General features: G+C 38.7%; 1 protein-coding gene across 1 annotated transcript in view; it reads left to right on the plus strand.

Annotated features, from left to right (window-relative positions):
- GNA13 (guanine nucleotide binding protein (G protein), alpha 13) overlaps positions 1-13,086 on the plus strand; it is a 44,424-nt gene extending 31,338 nt beyond the window's left edge. Inside the window, exons 3-4 of the mRNA XM_012662388.1 lie at positions 3,426-3,476; positions 8,953-13,086. Coding sequence (XP_012517842.1) covers positions 3,426-3,476; positions 8,953-9,525 — 624 coding nt within the window. The 3' untranslated portion in view covers positions 9,526-13,086. The remainder of the gene's footprint in view (positions 1-3,425; positions 3,477-8,952) is intronic.
- Positions 13,087-14,046: the final 960 nt, after the last annotated feature.

The following is a 14,046-nucleotide window of genomic DNA, read 5'->3' on the forward strand; positions in this document are numbered from 1 at the left end:
CAAGAGCAAGACCCAGTCTCTACTAAAAATAGAAAAATTAGCTGGGCATTGTGACACACTCCTGTAGTCTGAGCTACTCTGGAGGCTAAAGTAGGAGGATAGCTTGAGTCCCGGAGTTTCAGGTTGCAGTGAGCTACGATGACACCACTGCACTCTTGCTGGGGCAACAGAGCAAGTCTTTGTCTCAAAAAAAAAAGATAGCACTGAGTAAATATATTTTTGTATGTGTTATTTTGTTTATGTTGAATCAGTTTCTTAGAATTGGCCAAAGGTCATTAACAGTTTTATGGTGCATGCTACGCATAACTTTCCAAAATGTTTGTGTGAATTTGCAAGGTCGCTAAAATGAGAATACTAATTGCTTTATACCCTCACAAACAATGTGGGTTTGGGTGTAAGCATTTACTTTTATAGGAGGCAAAGAGTTTGTTGCTTTAGACATTTTAATGTGTTCATTTTAAGGTTACTTTAACTTTCACTTATCTGACCATCATTTAAGACAAATAATGCTAATTGAAATAATTTTTTGTGCAGTTGAACTTGTTCGTTGGGATGTGGGATTTATATTCTCTTTTAAATATAGCCCCTTTGCTCTCATGTCCCTGAAATGATAAACATTAGCCACCACGATGTGGAGCCTCTCGGAGTTTTCACCTTAGTTAATTATAGAAACATCTGCAAAACACTCTTACGCAATCTTGGCTTAGTTTATCTTCATCTAGATTCACTATTAATAAATAAACTCAGTGTTTCAACTATGGGAGGTAGGAAAGAGAAGGTGGTGAGTATCAGGCATCTTAAAAATGTTTAACCCCTGCTTTAGTAATCCTTAGCACACCACCGGGCATGGTGGCGTGCACCTGTAGTCCCAGCTACTTGGGAGGCTGAGGCAGGAGGATCGCTTGAGCCCAGAAGTCGGAGGTTGCTGTGAGCTAGGCTGATGCCACGGCTCTCTAGGCCAGATGACAGAGTGAGACTCCATCTCAAAAAAAAAAAAAAGAAAATCTTCACCCTTAAGCATACATCTCTTTACTATTCTCTGTGACGACATGGGAGATAAACACTAAAACTACTCCTGCTGCAGGATGATTGTCCCCAGGGAAAGTACTTGGGTGGCTGGTGCCTTGTGAGCTGAAGTAGCCACATTTTTCATGGAACACCATGAACAACTAACTTATTCAGACTAGAGTATTTGAAAGACTCTTTTTTAAAAGATAAATGAAGTTAATCACTTCAAGGAAAATAACTGAAAGTTTTTGTTGCCAGTGATAAAATTTGAGCTTTCAAGTGAAAATTAGAATTTAGGAAAATTTATATCTGCCTGCCACTGTGAGTTTGACAGCTTCCCAATACTAAAGATGTGTGATAAGATTGAGGTGTTACTGATGAATATGATTTTTAAGTATTGTATAATGAAACATGCCAGTATTTGGAAAAATCTGCATAACTAAGTGACCTAGTATGTTCCAAATGACTACTGTCTGATGTTAGAGAATCATGGGTGGGTAAAAGATCCATTCAAGGTACAGGATAGACCCATGAATTTTAACATAACAATACAAAAAGTTCATTAGTAGGGTTTCCAATTTCACAGGGAACTAACCTTTAAGAAACTACCATTTGTCGAATTTTGGTGTAGTAATGAAGAATATTTACAATGATCTGAAAAGCTTATTAAAATATTCTTCCCCTTTTCAACTACAGTTGATCATTGAACAACACAGGGGTTGGGGTACCAACCTCCCACAAAGTCGAAACTCCATAACTTTTGACTCCCCAAAAACTTACCTATGAATCGCCTGCTGCTGTTGACCAGAGAAGCCTTTCCGATAACAGCTGATTAACACGTATTCTGCATGCTATGTGTGTCGTAGGCTGTATTCTTCAAGTTAGAGGGAAAATTATTAAAATCATAAGGAAGAGAAAGTATTTATTATTCATTAAGTGGAAGTGGATCATCATAAAGGTCTTCTTCCTCATCGTTTTCACACTGAGTAGGCTGAGGAGGATGAGAAAGAAGAGGGGTTGGTCTTGCTGTCTCAGAAGTGGCAGAATGTGAAAGGGAGAAGGTAGAAGGGGAGGCAGGAAAGGCAAGCACACTTGGTATAACCTTTATTGAAAAAAATCCACGTAAAAACGGACCCATGCCATTCAAACCCATGTTGTTCAAGGGTCAACTGTACACCTTTATGTATGGCCGGAGTTTCTTCATATACTTCAGCCAAAATAACCTGTTGTAGCAGTTCAAATGCAGAAGCAGATGAGAGACTTACTGTCGTCTCCATTAAGCCATACAAAAATATGTTAACATGGAATGGGCTTATTATTGATATTATAAAATGATTTAATAAAGTGTTTGGTAAAGATTCTCAGCTTTACTTTATAATATGGTGAATATCAGTAGCTATAACCCAAATAAAAGCTTTTCGGGGTCCTCAAGAACTTTAAGACATGTAAAGGGGTCTCGAGACCCAAAAGTTTGAAAACTGCCGGTTTCAAACCTCGTGACTCAGTGTGGTTCCGGATACCCCCTGAGTTGCAGAAACTGGGTCCCTACTCCACACCTAGTAAACCAGAGCCTGCAGTCTAACGAGATCTTCAGGTGATTCTCCTGTACACTAAAGAAACCCTGTCTTCAGGAACCTGTGGAAGCAGCTTCCGCCGGGGGCAGTGCAGCAGTGGTAACATCCAGCCGGAAAGTGAAAACGCAGGGAGGAGGACTGGAGTCTCAAACACAGACCCCTACCTTCCCAAAGTGGTCGCCCCCTTCTCTGTGTCCTTTTGTCAAGTGTTTTCATTTTAGGAAAGTATTCTAATACAATTTAGGTGTTTGAAATTGCTTGGAAGTCTAGCAAAAACCTGGGCTCAGAAAGGGTAGGTTACTCTTCGTGCCTGCGGCACCGTCCAAAATCTTCTAAGCAAGGTGTTTCTGTCCAGGCACACGCCTGTTACTGGGAGATTTTGTATGGTATTCTCACCTTATTTCCAGTTTGTTCTTTTCACTGATGATAACTGCTGTTGCTGTAAACTTAAGATGCAAAACATAGACAAAAAGAATCTTAAATTTTAGTCGTAGATTTATGTTTATCTCAAAAGCAGTTTTCAACTTCTAATTACATCTTCTCTGTGGATACATAGTTGTATCAGAAAGCATGCATGTAATCTGGTCCACAAATAAATGATCACTTGGGTTATCACTTATGTAAAGCATTTGTGAAATCAAACAGCCTTTTGCAGATTTGGCATTTTGTGACACAGCAGAGGTTTTATACGTTTTTAGGAAGGTTAGCTGTTCAGTCTGAAGTTGATGACTAAACACAGTATGTTTGGATTAAGCATACAACCAGATAGTATAATATAAACTGTTGTAACAAGATCTTCCGTTTCTAAGCCCCAATAATTATTTATTTTCTTCTTGTTTTTAGGGTGAATCTGTAAAATATTTCCTGGATAACTTGGATAAACTTGGAGAACCAGTAAGTTTTTAAACAGAATGTTTGTTTATTGCTATTTGAAAGTAGTAGTCAGGATATCAGTGTTGGAATATGGGGGCAGCTTGTTAGGAAAAATTTAGAAAGATTATATATTAAGCTATTTGCTTCTTTCTCTTTCCTAGTGGCAGTATTCTGACTCGCCGTGCTTTATTTAGAGTAATGGCTAGCAAAGAATATTGAATGATTTTTTATTTTTTCAAAATGAAAAAAATTCTTATTTTTCAGCTGCAACACTCCTTTTTTCTCCCCCTGCCATTTCCTTGAGAAACGCCCTATCCACTGGAAGTAAAACTGTTTAGAGAAAGAAGTTTATGTTTGGAAATGAGATTGCACATTATCTATTATACTTCATTGTCTTTTGGGAGGTTTTGTAAGCAGAAATAGAACACAATGGGTTGATTGATTTCCAGACCTTTCAGCAAGTGACATTTTCCAGTTCATGTCCCCTTTGTGTGAAGTTACAGAGTAGGAGGGCTAGATTCTGAAAGCCCGCTGAAGAGACTCCAGGATGTGGGAGAAGGAGTCATCCTTGGAAAGAGAGTTGATTATTTTCCTGTGGTGTATTCCTCGGAGCCAGCAGCTCTCAGCTGGAGCTAGGCCGGTTCTGGCTTCCGGGCCTGCTGCAGGCAGAGTAGCCCTACTTGTCTGCTCTCCCTCCGTATTGGACTTAATGCAGAAGAGTTTGTTGGAAGAAAGGTTTCTGCTGCTTAGAAAATTTTTGAAAGCCGTTGCCCTAGGGTCATTTGTTACTTACTAAATTTAGTGTTGCTTCATTTGCCTCCTTGTAAAGCAAATTTCTGTTATAAATTTTAACAGACAAGTGGAGCTGCTCTGCCTGCAGCAGACCCTGGAAGCCAGAGCCAGCGGTAGCACCAGCTGAGAGCTGCTGGCTCTGAAGAATACACATTAAAATCGTGGTCTTATGACTCTACAAAGTTTTTAACTTTAAAAATATAGCTGAAGGAAAGCACAAAATGAACCTGTTGCAAGTAGAAAAGTAGCAACTAATGTATCTCGGACATGTGAAAAAGTACTCTTTTTTGCCCTAGGAGATTAATTTTTACATTTTTCCTGTTTCTTTTCTAAATCGCGTTTTTCTGCGTTTAAGCCAATATGTTTTTTTCCTGTCAGTTTCCTAGGCGCAAGTGTTCCTCGTAAGTTGAGGTCTCTGTAGTTTGTTTTTTACTCATTGGGTCCACATCGGTGAAGCTTTGTAGTAAGATCTATTTTATTAACACTTTTCCATGTGGTCAGATTGTAAGCCTTAAAAAAAGGTATAGGCCAAATGGAGAGAAGCCTTAGTAGATAAACTCATTTTTTTAAGAGTTATTTCTTGTTTTCCAATTCAGACAGTGCTGACTTGACCTGCCCTTCTCAATTTACCTTTCAAATAGGCCTTCCTTGAGCACACCATTCAAAGTAGGTCTCCTCTTATTCTCAGTATCAGCTCCTGCTTTCTTTCTTCATTGCACATGATACAGTTGATAATTACTTTGGTTTTACCCATCTATTTCCATAAGTGCAAAGACCTCTCTTGATTGTGAAGAGTTGAGAGTTCCTGGTGCCTGGTGACAATGCCTAGCACAAAATAGGCACTCAACAAACAGCCTTTGAATGAATGACTCCAGGCCAACCCCAGTGAATTCGTAGTAGTTGCTTGGAATCTTCTGTTGAGAACAATTCTAAGGCCACATCTGGAATATGAAGAAAAAAGTGCTGTGATCAGTATGTAGTTTCAAATGGAAGGAGAATAAACCTGATGCTCTCTATTTAGATAAAAAAAAAATAAAATAAAATAAGCCGGGCACAGTGGCTCACGCCTTTAATCCTAGCACTCTGGGAGGCCAAGGCGGGAGGATCGCTCAAGGTCAGGAGTTCAAGACCAGCCCGAGCAAGAGCGAGACCCCGTCTCTACTAAAAATAGGAAGAAATTAGCTGGACAACTAAAAATATATATAGAAAAAATTAGCCGGGCATGGTGACGCATGCCTGTAGTCCCAGCTACCCAGGAGGCTGAGGCAGAAGAATCGCTTGAGCCCAGGAGTTTGAGGTTGCTGTGAGCTAGGCTGATGGCATGACACTCTATCCCAGGCAACAGAGTGAGACTCTGTCTCAAAAAAAAAATTACAAGAAACCTGGGTGTACTGTATTTTTGTCATTCATTTTGTATATCTGGGACAAGTCACAGGATCGTGTTTGCTGTTCCATTTCTTACTGAAGTACCAGGGCCACAGAAGCCCTGCCAAGTGCCGAGCCCTGTAATCCCGTGGGGCTGGAATAGCACAGGTGTCCAGGATGTGGGCTCTGCAGCCAGACGGCCTGGGCTCCCATCCCAGCTCCATCACGGACAGGCTCTGTGTGACCTCAGGCTTCTCTAAACCATAGTTTCTTCATCCCTAACATGGGCATAGTAAGAGAACTGATCTCGTAGGGTTGTCGGACACTTATATGAAATAAACCCCGAAGCTATAGTAATGTAGTAAATGCTCAGTGTTAGCTGTTCTTTGATCCTACATTTAAGGAGCTCAGTCTAGTCAGGGAGACAGAACTAACATACATGAAACAAGCGGAGGACAACTGAATGATGATAATATTAGTTCTCAGACTGGAGAGAGATGTCTTGGCTAGAAAGGTTGGAGCTAGCCCATAAGAGTAAGTGAACCTGAACGGCCTGAAGGATGGGTTGGACGTAGATATGGAAAGAGATGTGTCCCACCAAGATGGGAGACAGCTGGATGTGTTTAGTTTTAGAAGGCACATCTGTCTGATGAAGGATATGTGAAGTTGTTGGCTCTAACCTATAAAAACAGATTTCTAGAAGGTGGTAGCTTGAGTTTTTATGCATTGTTCATGCAGTTGCACTGCTGTGCAAACGCATGAACATGTAACGGTAGTAAGACTGAAGCTTTGTGCAGGTCTTGATGCTAGGCACTGCGGTGAACTTGAACTAGTGCAGAACAGAGTCTGATTCCAGAAAGCAAGATGTAAGGAGGGCCCTGAAAGCCAGTCAGCAGAGTTTGGGTCTGGTGCAGTGAGGAACACCACTGTAAGTTCTGGAATCATGACGCAAGAGGGTTCGTTTAGCCTGGGAGAGGTACAGAGTGGCTCAGAGATGGATCCCAGAAATGTGACACAGTGAAGGCAAAGAAACTAGTGAAGAGATGGCAGCCACGCCCAAGGTGATAAAAAGTGGGGGCAGTGGGAATAGGAGAAAAGGAAACATGTAAGATTCAAAGAAGGAACAGTGGGATTTGATACAAAATAGCAGACGATAGAGAAGCGTCCAAGGCGATTGAAGACTTGAAAGAGGCTGGAGGGGGGTGGGAAGGGAGCAGGAAGGAGAACGCACCGTTGGGACTTGGAGGAGTAGGTAAGGAAGAAGGCGAGCTTTCTTGCTGAGTGTGTTTGTGTTCCATTGTGAATAGATTCTCAAGTGCAAATGACCAGTGAGCACTGAAAAACGAGAGAGTCGATGGAAGTGTATCTGGCTATTCCAGCCTTCTTTGACTGCCCTCCCTTCGGCGGTGGCAGTGGTGGCAACAGCAGTGGCAACAGCTGACACAAATATGCCAAACACAGTTGTTACTGACTTCACTTGATCACTTCTCATTTAGTCCTCTTAGCAACCCTATAAATGTTATCTCTACAAATGAGGAAATTGAGACACAGAGAGGTTTAAGGACTTGCCCAGTCACACAGCTGGCGTGTGCGTGTCCTGATCAACACAGTCTGCCAGACCGTTTAGCACTGGATTGCATTGGCCCGGGCTTCATGTGAATTAGCCTTTAGCGTTCTATCTAGAGTGTTAGCTCTTAATAAAGACAAAATAGAGAACTTTTTATTTTTATGGAATTAAACATTTTTTTAATGCTCAGGGGTGGCACATTTCGGAAGTAGCTGGCACAGATGTGGCTGTAAATTGGTACTACCTTCTGGAAAGCAACTGGGCATTACGTGTTCGGGGTCATTAAAATATTTGTAACCTTTTTGAAAGTCATGTTTAATGTTAAAAAAAAAGTTTATAATCTTTCACCTCATAATCTTATTCCTGGCTATTTTAGTCTCAAGAAATAATCCAAAATAAAAAAAATTATGTGCACGAGAATTTTAATCGGAGTGTTTCTGTTAATTACAGCAAAAAATTGGAAACAACCTACGTGACCTTTAAGGGGAATGTTAATGTAAATTATAGCACATTAATTCATTTGATATATTTTATAGTTTTTTTAAATGAGATGTGACAGTATCAGCATATGGAATAGTTAGTTCATGATAAAATATTAATATTAAGCAGAAATGTGGAGGCAGGCGTAGATACGTGAACAAAAGCTAGAAGGAAACACGAGGAAGCTAACACTTTTATTACAGTCCTAGAGTTATTTAATGAATGGCTGTGGATTTCCAATAACTAAGGACGGCCTACTTTTTTTTTAAATTCTTAATTCCGTTGCACCATTTTAAGGAGATGAGTGAGTATTCATATTGTATTGAAATTTCAAAATCTTATTATACTACTCAGGCATAAATTGCAGCATCATGAATACCAGTCTGCATTGTTTTAAATTCTGCCTTGATTTTTAAAATATTTTGACCTTGATGATGAACATTAAAATCTCCATATATTGCCAAAAATCTGTGTCAGAGTTCTGGAAAAATACTAGACTGAGAAGGAAGAACCAGTTACACTGCATAAGGAAGTACACCATCAGGTAGCTGGTGACTCGTATGACCAGAGCTTCCACTTGTTCAGTCTGAGAGTTCACCGATCAAGAGTTCAGAGAACATCACACTTGACCTTTGCAATACCCTCCCTTCGAGGTAGGTAGGCCAGGTGTGGTCATCTCCATTTCACAGGCAGAGGTGCTAACACTCAGAGCAGATAACTAGTTGTGAGTTCTTGGGTCAGTAAATGAGAAAGCTGGAGCATAGCTGCTTAGACTGTACCCTGGGAGCAAAACCTAGCAAGAGGTCCACAGTGATTAGTTAGAATAGAGAAAGTGTTTTTCACACATGTAATATAGCAGCAAGGATAGCATAGAGTGACCTAGTATAGAAACTGTAAGTCATGAGGGTGGGTGCACAGTAAAGGAATGCTTAGAATGGGTTAGAGAGAAGTGGACAGAACCTGGAACTGGGAAGGCGGATACACAGCAGTGGAGGTGGAGGAGGACAATTGGTAGATAAGACTTGAATTTGGATAGTATTGCCACTGTGAAAACAACAGCGTGTGCTAGCCGCTTGCAGTGAATTTTGAACCAGTCTTTGTAAACTAACATTTTAATGTATTTTGGCATTTTATAATAATAATGGTAATAGTATTGATGCTTTGATGTATCAGAAACTGTCATTAAAAATACCATTTTGTTTGTATATCCATTCACTAGGGCAGTTAGTAGTCCATTAAAAATTCTAATAATTACTTCTTGATTACTAAGTATAAAACAATTTTTTTTTCCAGGATTACATTCCATCACAACAAGATATCCTGCTTGCCAGAAGACCCACCAAAGGCATTCATGAGTACGACTTTGAAATTAAAAATGTTCCTTTCAAAATGGTTGATGTAGGTGGTCAGAGGTCAGAAAGGAAACGTTGGTTTGAGTGTTTCGACAGTGTGACATCAATACTTTTCCTTGTTTCCTCAAGTGAATTTGACCAGGTGCTTATGGAAGATCGACTGACCAATCGCCTTACAGAATCCCTGAACATTTTTGAAACAATCGTCAATAACCGGGTTTTCAGCAATGTCTCCATAATTCTGTTCTTAAACAAGACAGACTTGCTTGAGGAGAAAGTGCAAATTGTGAGCATCAAAGACTATTTCCTAGAATTTGAAGGGGATCCCCACTGCTTAAGAGACGTCCAAAAATTCCTGGTGGAATGTTTCCGGAACAAACGCCGGGACCAGCAGCAGAAGCCCCTATACCACCACTTCACCACTGCTATCAACACAGAAAACATCCGCCTTGTTTTTCGTGATGTGAAGGATACTATTCTTCATGACAACCTCAAGCAGCTTATGCTACAGTGATGTACAAAAGACTTGCTATTTTAATATCTTTTTCTGTTTTTCGATTGTTTTCTGTTTGTTTTGTTTTTTAAAATAGTTTACAACAGGAATTAGAAAAATTTTGATTCTGTGTTTAACTTCTTGAAAATCTTAGTCTTTTTTCTGCTGCCTTTGGTTTGTGGCTGAAAGCTGTTGAATAACAAATCGCCAGGATTTGCTGAAATTCAGGCTTTGATCTGTTTCACTATGGCTTCCGTTCAAGTCGAGTTATAACTTCCTGGCCAACCTCAGACTAGGTATATTTCAGGCTTTAAAGCCTTCCACTTTTCAAACTGAATTCTCCTATAGTGCCAAGTATAGAAGGTGTCCTTGAATACTTATAGGTATGAGGTAGGGAATATTTGGTTCTAAAACAAGTCTGTCTGCCTTACACATAGCAGCGACACTTGTTGCCTAGCTTTATGGTGACCTCCTGTTTTGAAAGGGCTGTTAGAAAAAAGTTTGATCTAAGGAATGGCATTCTGTAGATTTACACAGGTTTAGCTTTCGTTTTTTTAATTGCTTGTACACACAACAGTTGTTTGGTTTTTAAATTTCTATGGTTTCTGAAGGTGTAATGCTGTTAGCGTTTTAAAGTTTCCGTACAGATTTCTGGTCTGATGCTGATGACAAGAGTTCACAAGTGGTACAGGGGAGCAGAAGGCAAACAAATGCCATATACAGTGCTTTGATCAAAAGCGATGAGTGGAATATAATTTGCCTTTTTCATTTCTTTATCATGTAATGTGCCATATGTGAAACATTCTGGCCATGGCAGCATCTAAAAACTGCAAGCAACTTGGTAACAGAACTAAAGTTCTAAATAAACTTACCTGTTCCAGAATGTCATGTGTTGTAAGTCCTGTCCTAGTTGATCTTGGTCTTTCCTGTAGAAAAGCATTGTTGCATCGTCGCAAACATCTCTCTTGCTCTCCTGTCCATTCCCATCAACTCCAAACTGTGGCATTGGTGGGATTTTGTTTGTTTGTTTGTTTGGAGCTTACCAAGGGCTGTATTTTCCTGCCAAACTATTCAAGAAGGCATTATTTGAGATTCCTGTTGATTCTTGGTGTGTCTCTAAATGATACAGTATGTACACGTTTGTATAATTATTGTTTATGGAAAGCCAGCTTTTTTGAGGTATATTTTAAATGTTTTAAGGATGCTTCTGAGGATAAGTAGTGATTTTTTTTAGTTCACACCTAAGGATCTGGCCTCCCCACGCTGCTTATCAAATTAAAACATATCCATGAAGTAGCTTTATGATTGCAAATACATTCATAGTGAACTCATCAGAATGGCTGGTTTGCAGTACTAAAAGTACTGCCTTGTAGGTTATATGTAGTGTTAAAATTGGATCAGAGAAACAGATATATGAAGCTGGTGACAGTTTGAAAAGTGATAGCTTTTCTGCTTTTCCTGAAAATTTTGATTAAGACTGTGATATCTGTCACTTTACTGTATAGCTGACTGTGTTCTCAGGTATTTTATCAGTCCTTAAAAGATTGGTTAACATTGTGGATCACCCAGCCTTTACAAGTCAGTGGTTCTTGTTCTGCCTTGCTGTCTGGTATGAGAGCAGGGCTTTTCAGTGAGCTAACCAGGGATCGTTCTTCACATACCTGACTTTTCTTGCATTTGAAGTTCCACTATCATTATATCCATGTAACTTCCAGTGTTTTCTCATGCCTTGATAATACATGAGCTACAGATTTGTAGCTTGACATCATAACGCAGGTGTACATAGTATAATCTGTGCATGTTTGAATAGTTCCACATCTAGTGCTTCTTGCCAAAAAGAATAGATTGTTTATAAATTTACAAGGTTAGCATAATTTCAGTGCTAATGAATATCTGAATATGTATACAGTCACATTTGGACTGTTCCGTGGAGAGTCTACGTGTAAATTGAGCAAATAGTTTTATTGAATAGCCAGACATTTAACTCCAGTGAAGGCTAAAGTCACATCCCTTCAGAAAGAGAACATTTAGTCTTATTGAAGTTATATTTAAGATCTCTGAACCATAAATATTGCCTGACAAAGCACAAATCGCTAAGTTTCTCCATTTTGACTAACCACCAAGAACCGTTAAAACACCAACCAAATAGATATGGTATTATTTTGGGCATTTGCAGTTTTATTCCCTGATGTGTGTGATGTCTCAGAATCAACACTGTTTTAAAATAAAATCTAGGATATATTTTGAGGCAGTGACACTTATATTTAACTTAAGCTTGTTCAGACATTTAATGGAACTGTAAGGTTGAATCTGAAGGCTTTAGCCCGCATTCTTTTATATGCTGTGTTTCAAAACCATTTGAAGGAGTCATACCTGTATCATGAAAACTGGATCCTTTTGAAATACCACTGTATGAAGAGGGAGATGAAATTCAGTGAACTGAATTAAAAAGGTGCTCATAATTTTCCCTATGCCAACTTCCCCCTAGTCTCTCAAAAAGTAATTTAGATTTAAAGTTCTTCGGCGTGTTTTGATTTTCTAAATCGTTATGGTTAGGATTTGGAATAAAACGTGCCTATTTCTATATTACGTTCTGTTCTTAAACCTGAATGCCTTCTCATTTAATTCTGAAGAAATATCACACAAGTGTCTGTTGACCTTGAAGAAATTTCTAGTCTACAGAGTTGCCTTATAAATCAAGAACAACACAAATTTAAACATTAATTTTTATAGGGAAAGGGTTTTGTCAAATGTTTTCTGAAGATCTAAACAATTCAAGGCAGCCTCTGCCACTTAAACATAATTGTTAATAACCTGAATTGTTGCTCTCTGCCAAATATCGCATTACATAGAAATCTTCATTTCAATTTTATTATCTGGAAAGGGCACTCCATAGCTGGAGTGCAGCTGCAACCAAAGAGGGCAATACGAAATGAAAAATATCATTCATTTTTGTCTTGTTTTCTTTTAAGTTGCGTTGGCATGTACTTAGAGAAGGTCCTCTGGCTGATCTCTCAGATTAGAGCTGTCGAGGGAAATCTCTGCTCAGTTGGTGGCAGTGGTTTGTTTAAAGTAGAAGGAAATAGGATCACGATCACCTTAATACCAGAAATGATTAGAAATACTGGTGTAGATTCAACAGAAATCATATGCTCTTAAAATTTTTTGTAAGAAGGAATGGGTGAATCTTAACTTTCAATGTGTACCCAAATACTTGTATTTATGCTTTTGATAAAATGTATTTTCAGCATCAGTTACGCATATCTGGTTATGCCTTATTTAAATGAAGAATAAAGTTACCAAGTTATGCTGTTATGTCCTGAAACTCAAAATCACTATTTGAGAAACCCTCAAATTGGTGCTTTCATTATATAATGACACATTTAGACAAAACCCCAAACCAAGTCATTTGAAACGAGATTCTCTCCATTGCAATTTGTAGCAATGTTATTTCTATGTATGTAATGAGAAGGCTAACTATCAGTGTTAACTCTTAATTTCTTGCTTGAATCCATGAAATCATGTGTGTAAAGCCCAGTCAAACATTTGTAACAAACTCCCTAATAAATCTAGAGAAAGTCACTCTGTTACCTTTTCATTTCTTTTAGTTTTATCTGAGGAATCAAGAACAATTGTGCTCATGTCTTTTTCAGTTGGAAATCTGACTTGGTCGCTTTATCTCTTTCCCATCATTTCAGCATGTTAACTTCCATTAATCACAGATGATCCATCCTTGTGTTGTGCTGCTCTACTAAAAGCATTCAATTTTTTTTTTAAATGATGGGATACAGGGTGGCTTTTCAGTCTGGTAAACAGGAGGGGAGAGGTTATGAGTGGGTGTCTATGTGTCTTCTTGTTCCAAATAAAGCAGATGATATAGTACATGGCCATTATTTTACGGTACGAGGTTAGGGCTTAATAAAATTGTACTAGAGAAGTATAAATTATTGCAGTATAAGTCTAAACCTGAACAGTTTAAACAAGTTGGACTTTATGACTTTTTCAAGTACCATCAAGTAGGTATTAGCCTTAGGCTGGTAGGTGATTATTAACATTTGAAGTACAGTGTTTGTACCACTAACATTCTTATGTCTGTACTTGAATGTATAGTTAGCATTTAAATTAATATGTTTGCTCTGTGACATTCAGGTCTAACAGTCTGATTTCAAATGCTAGAGCATATGGAATGTTGATTGTTTTTTAAAGCATTAATGATATGGCAGTATTTTCTTGGTTGATAAAGAGATTTTTGTGACTTATACAAGTCTGTTGATAATAATGATAAAAATTTACAGATGGATCAAAGTATGTTGGGACCCACTGTGCACAAGCTTTCAGTCAGTGAGTATCACTGATAGTAATATACTACTTTGATTTTGGTTTGTATTTAGAAAGCTTGTTTATGTATTTCTTGCCATAGTAAGTGATGAATTTGTCCTTAAAGCAAGCCATTTTGATGGTACCAGGAAAAAAGGGGAAGGGGTAGGGATTCTTGCAAAGTATATGCAACCGTGCAACAGACTATACCCTTTCTTTACCTCT

This window comes from Propithecus coquereli, unplaced genomic scaffold (assembly GCF_000956105.1).
Source record: "Propithecus coquereli isolate 6110/MARCELLA unplaced genomic scaffold, Pcoq_1.0 Scaffold76, whole genome shotgun sequence".
Taxonomy (NCBI): Eukaryota; Metazoa; Chordata; class Mammalia; order Primates; family Indriidae; genus Propithecus; species Propithecus coquereli.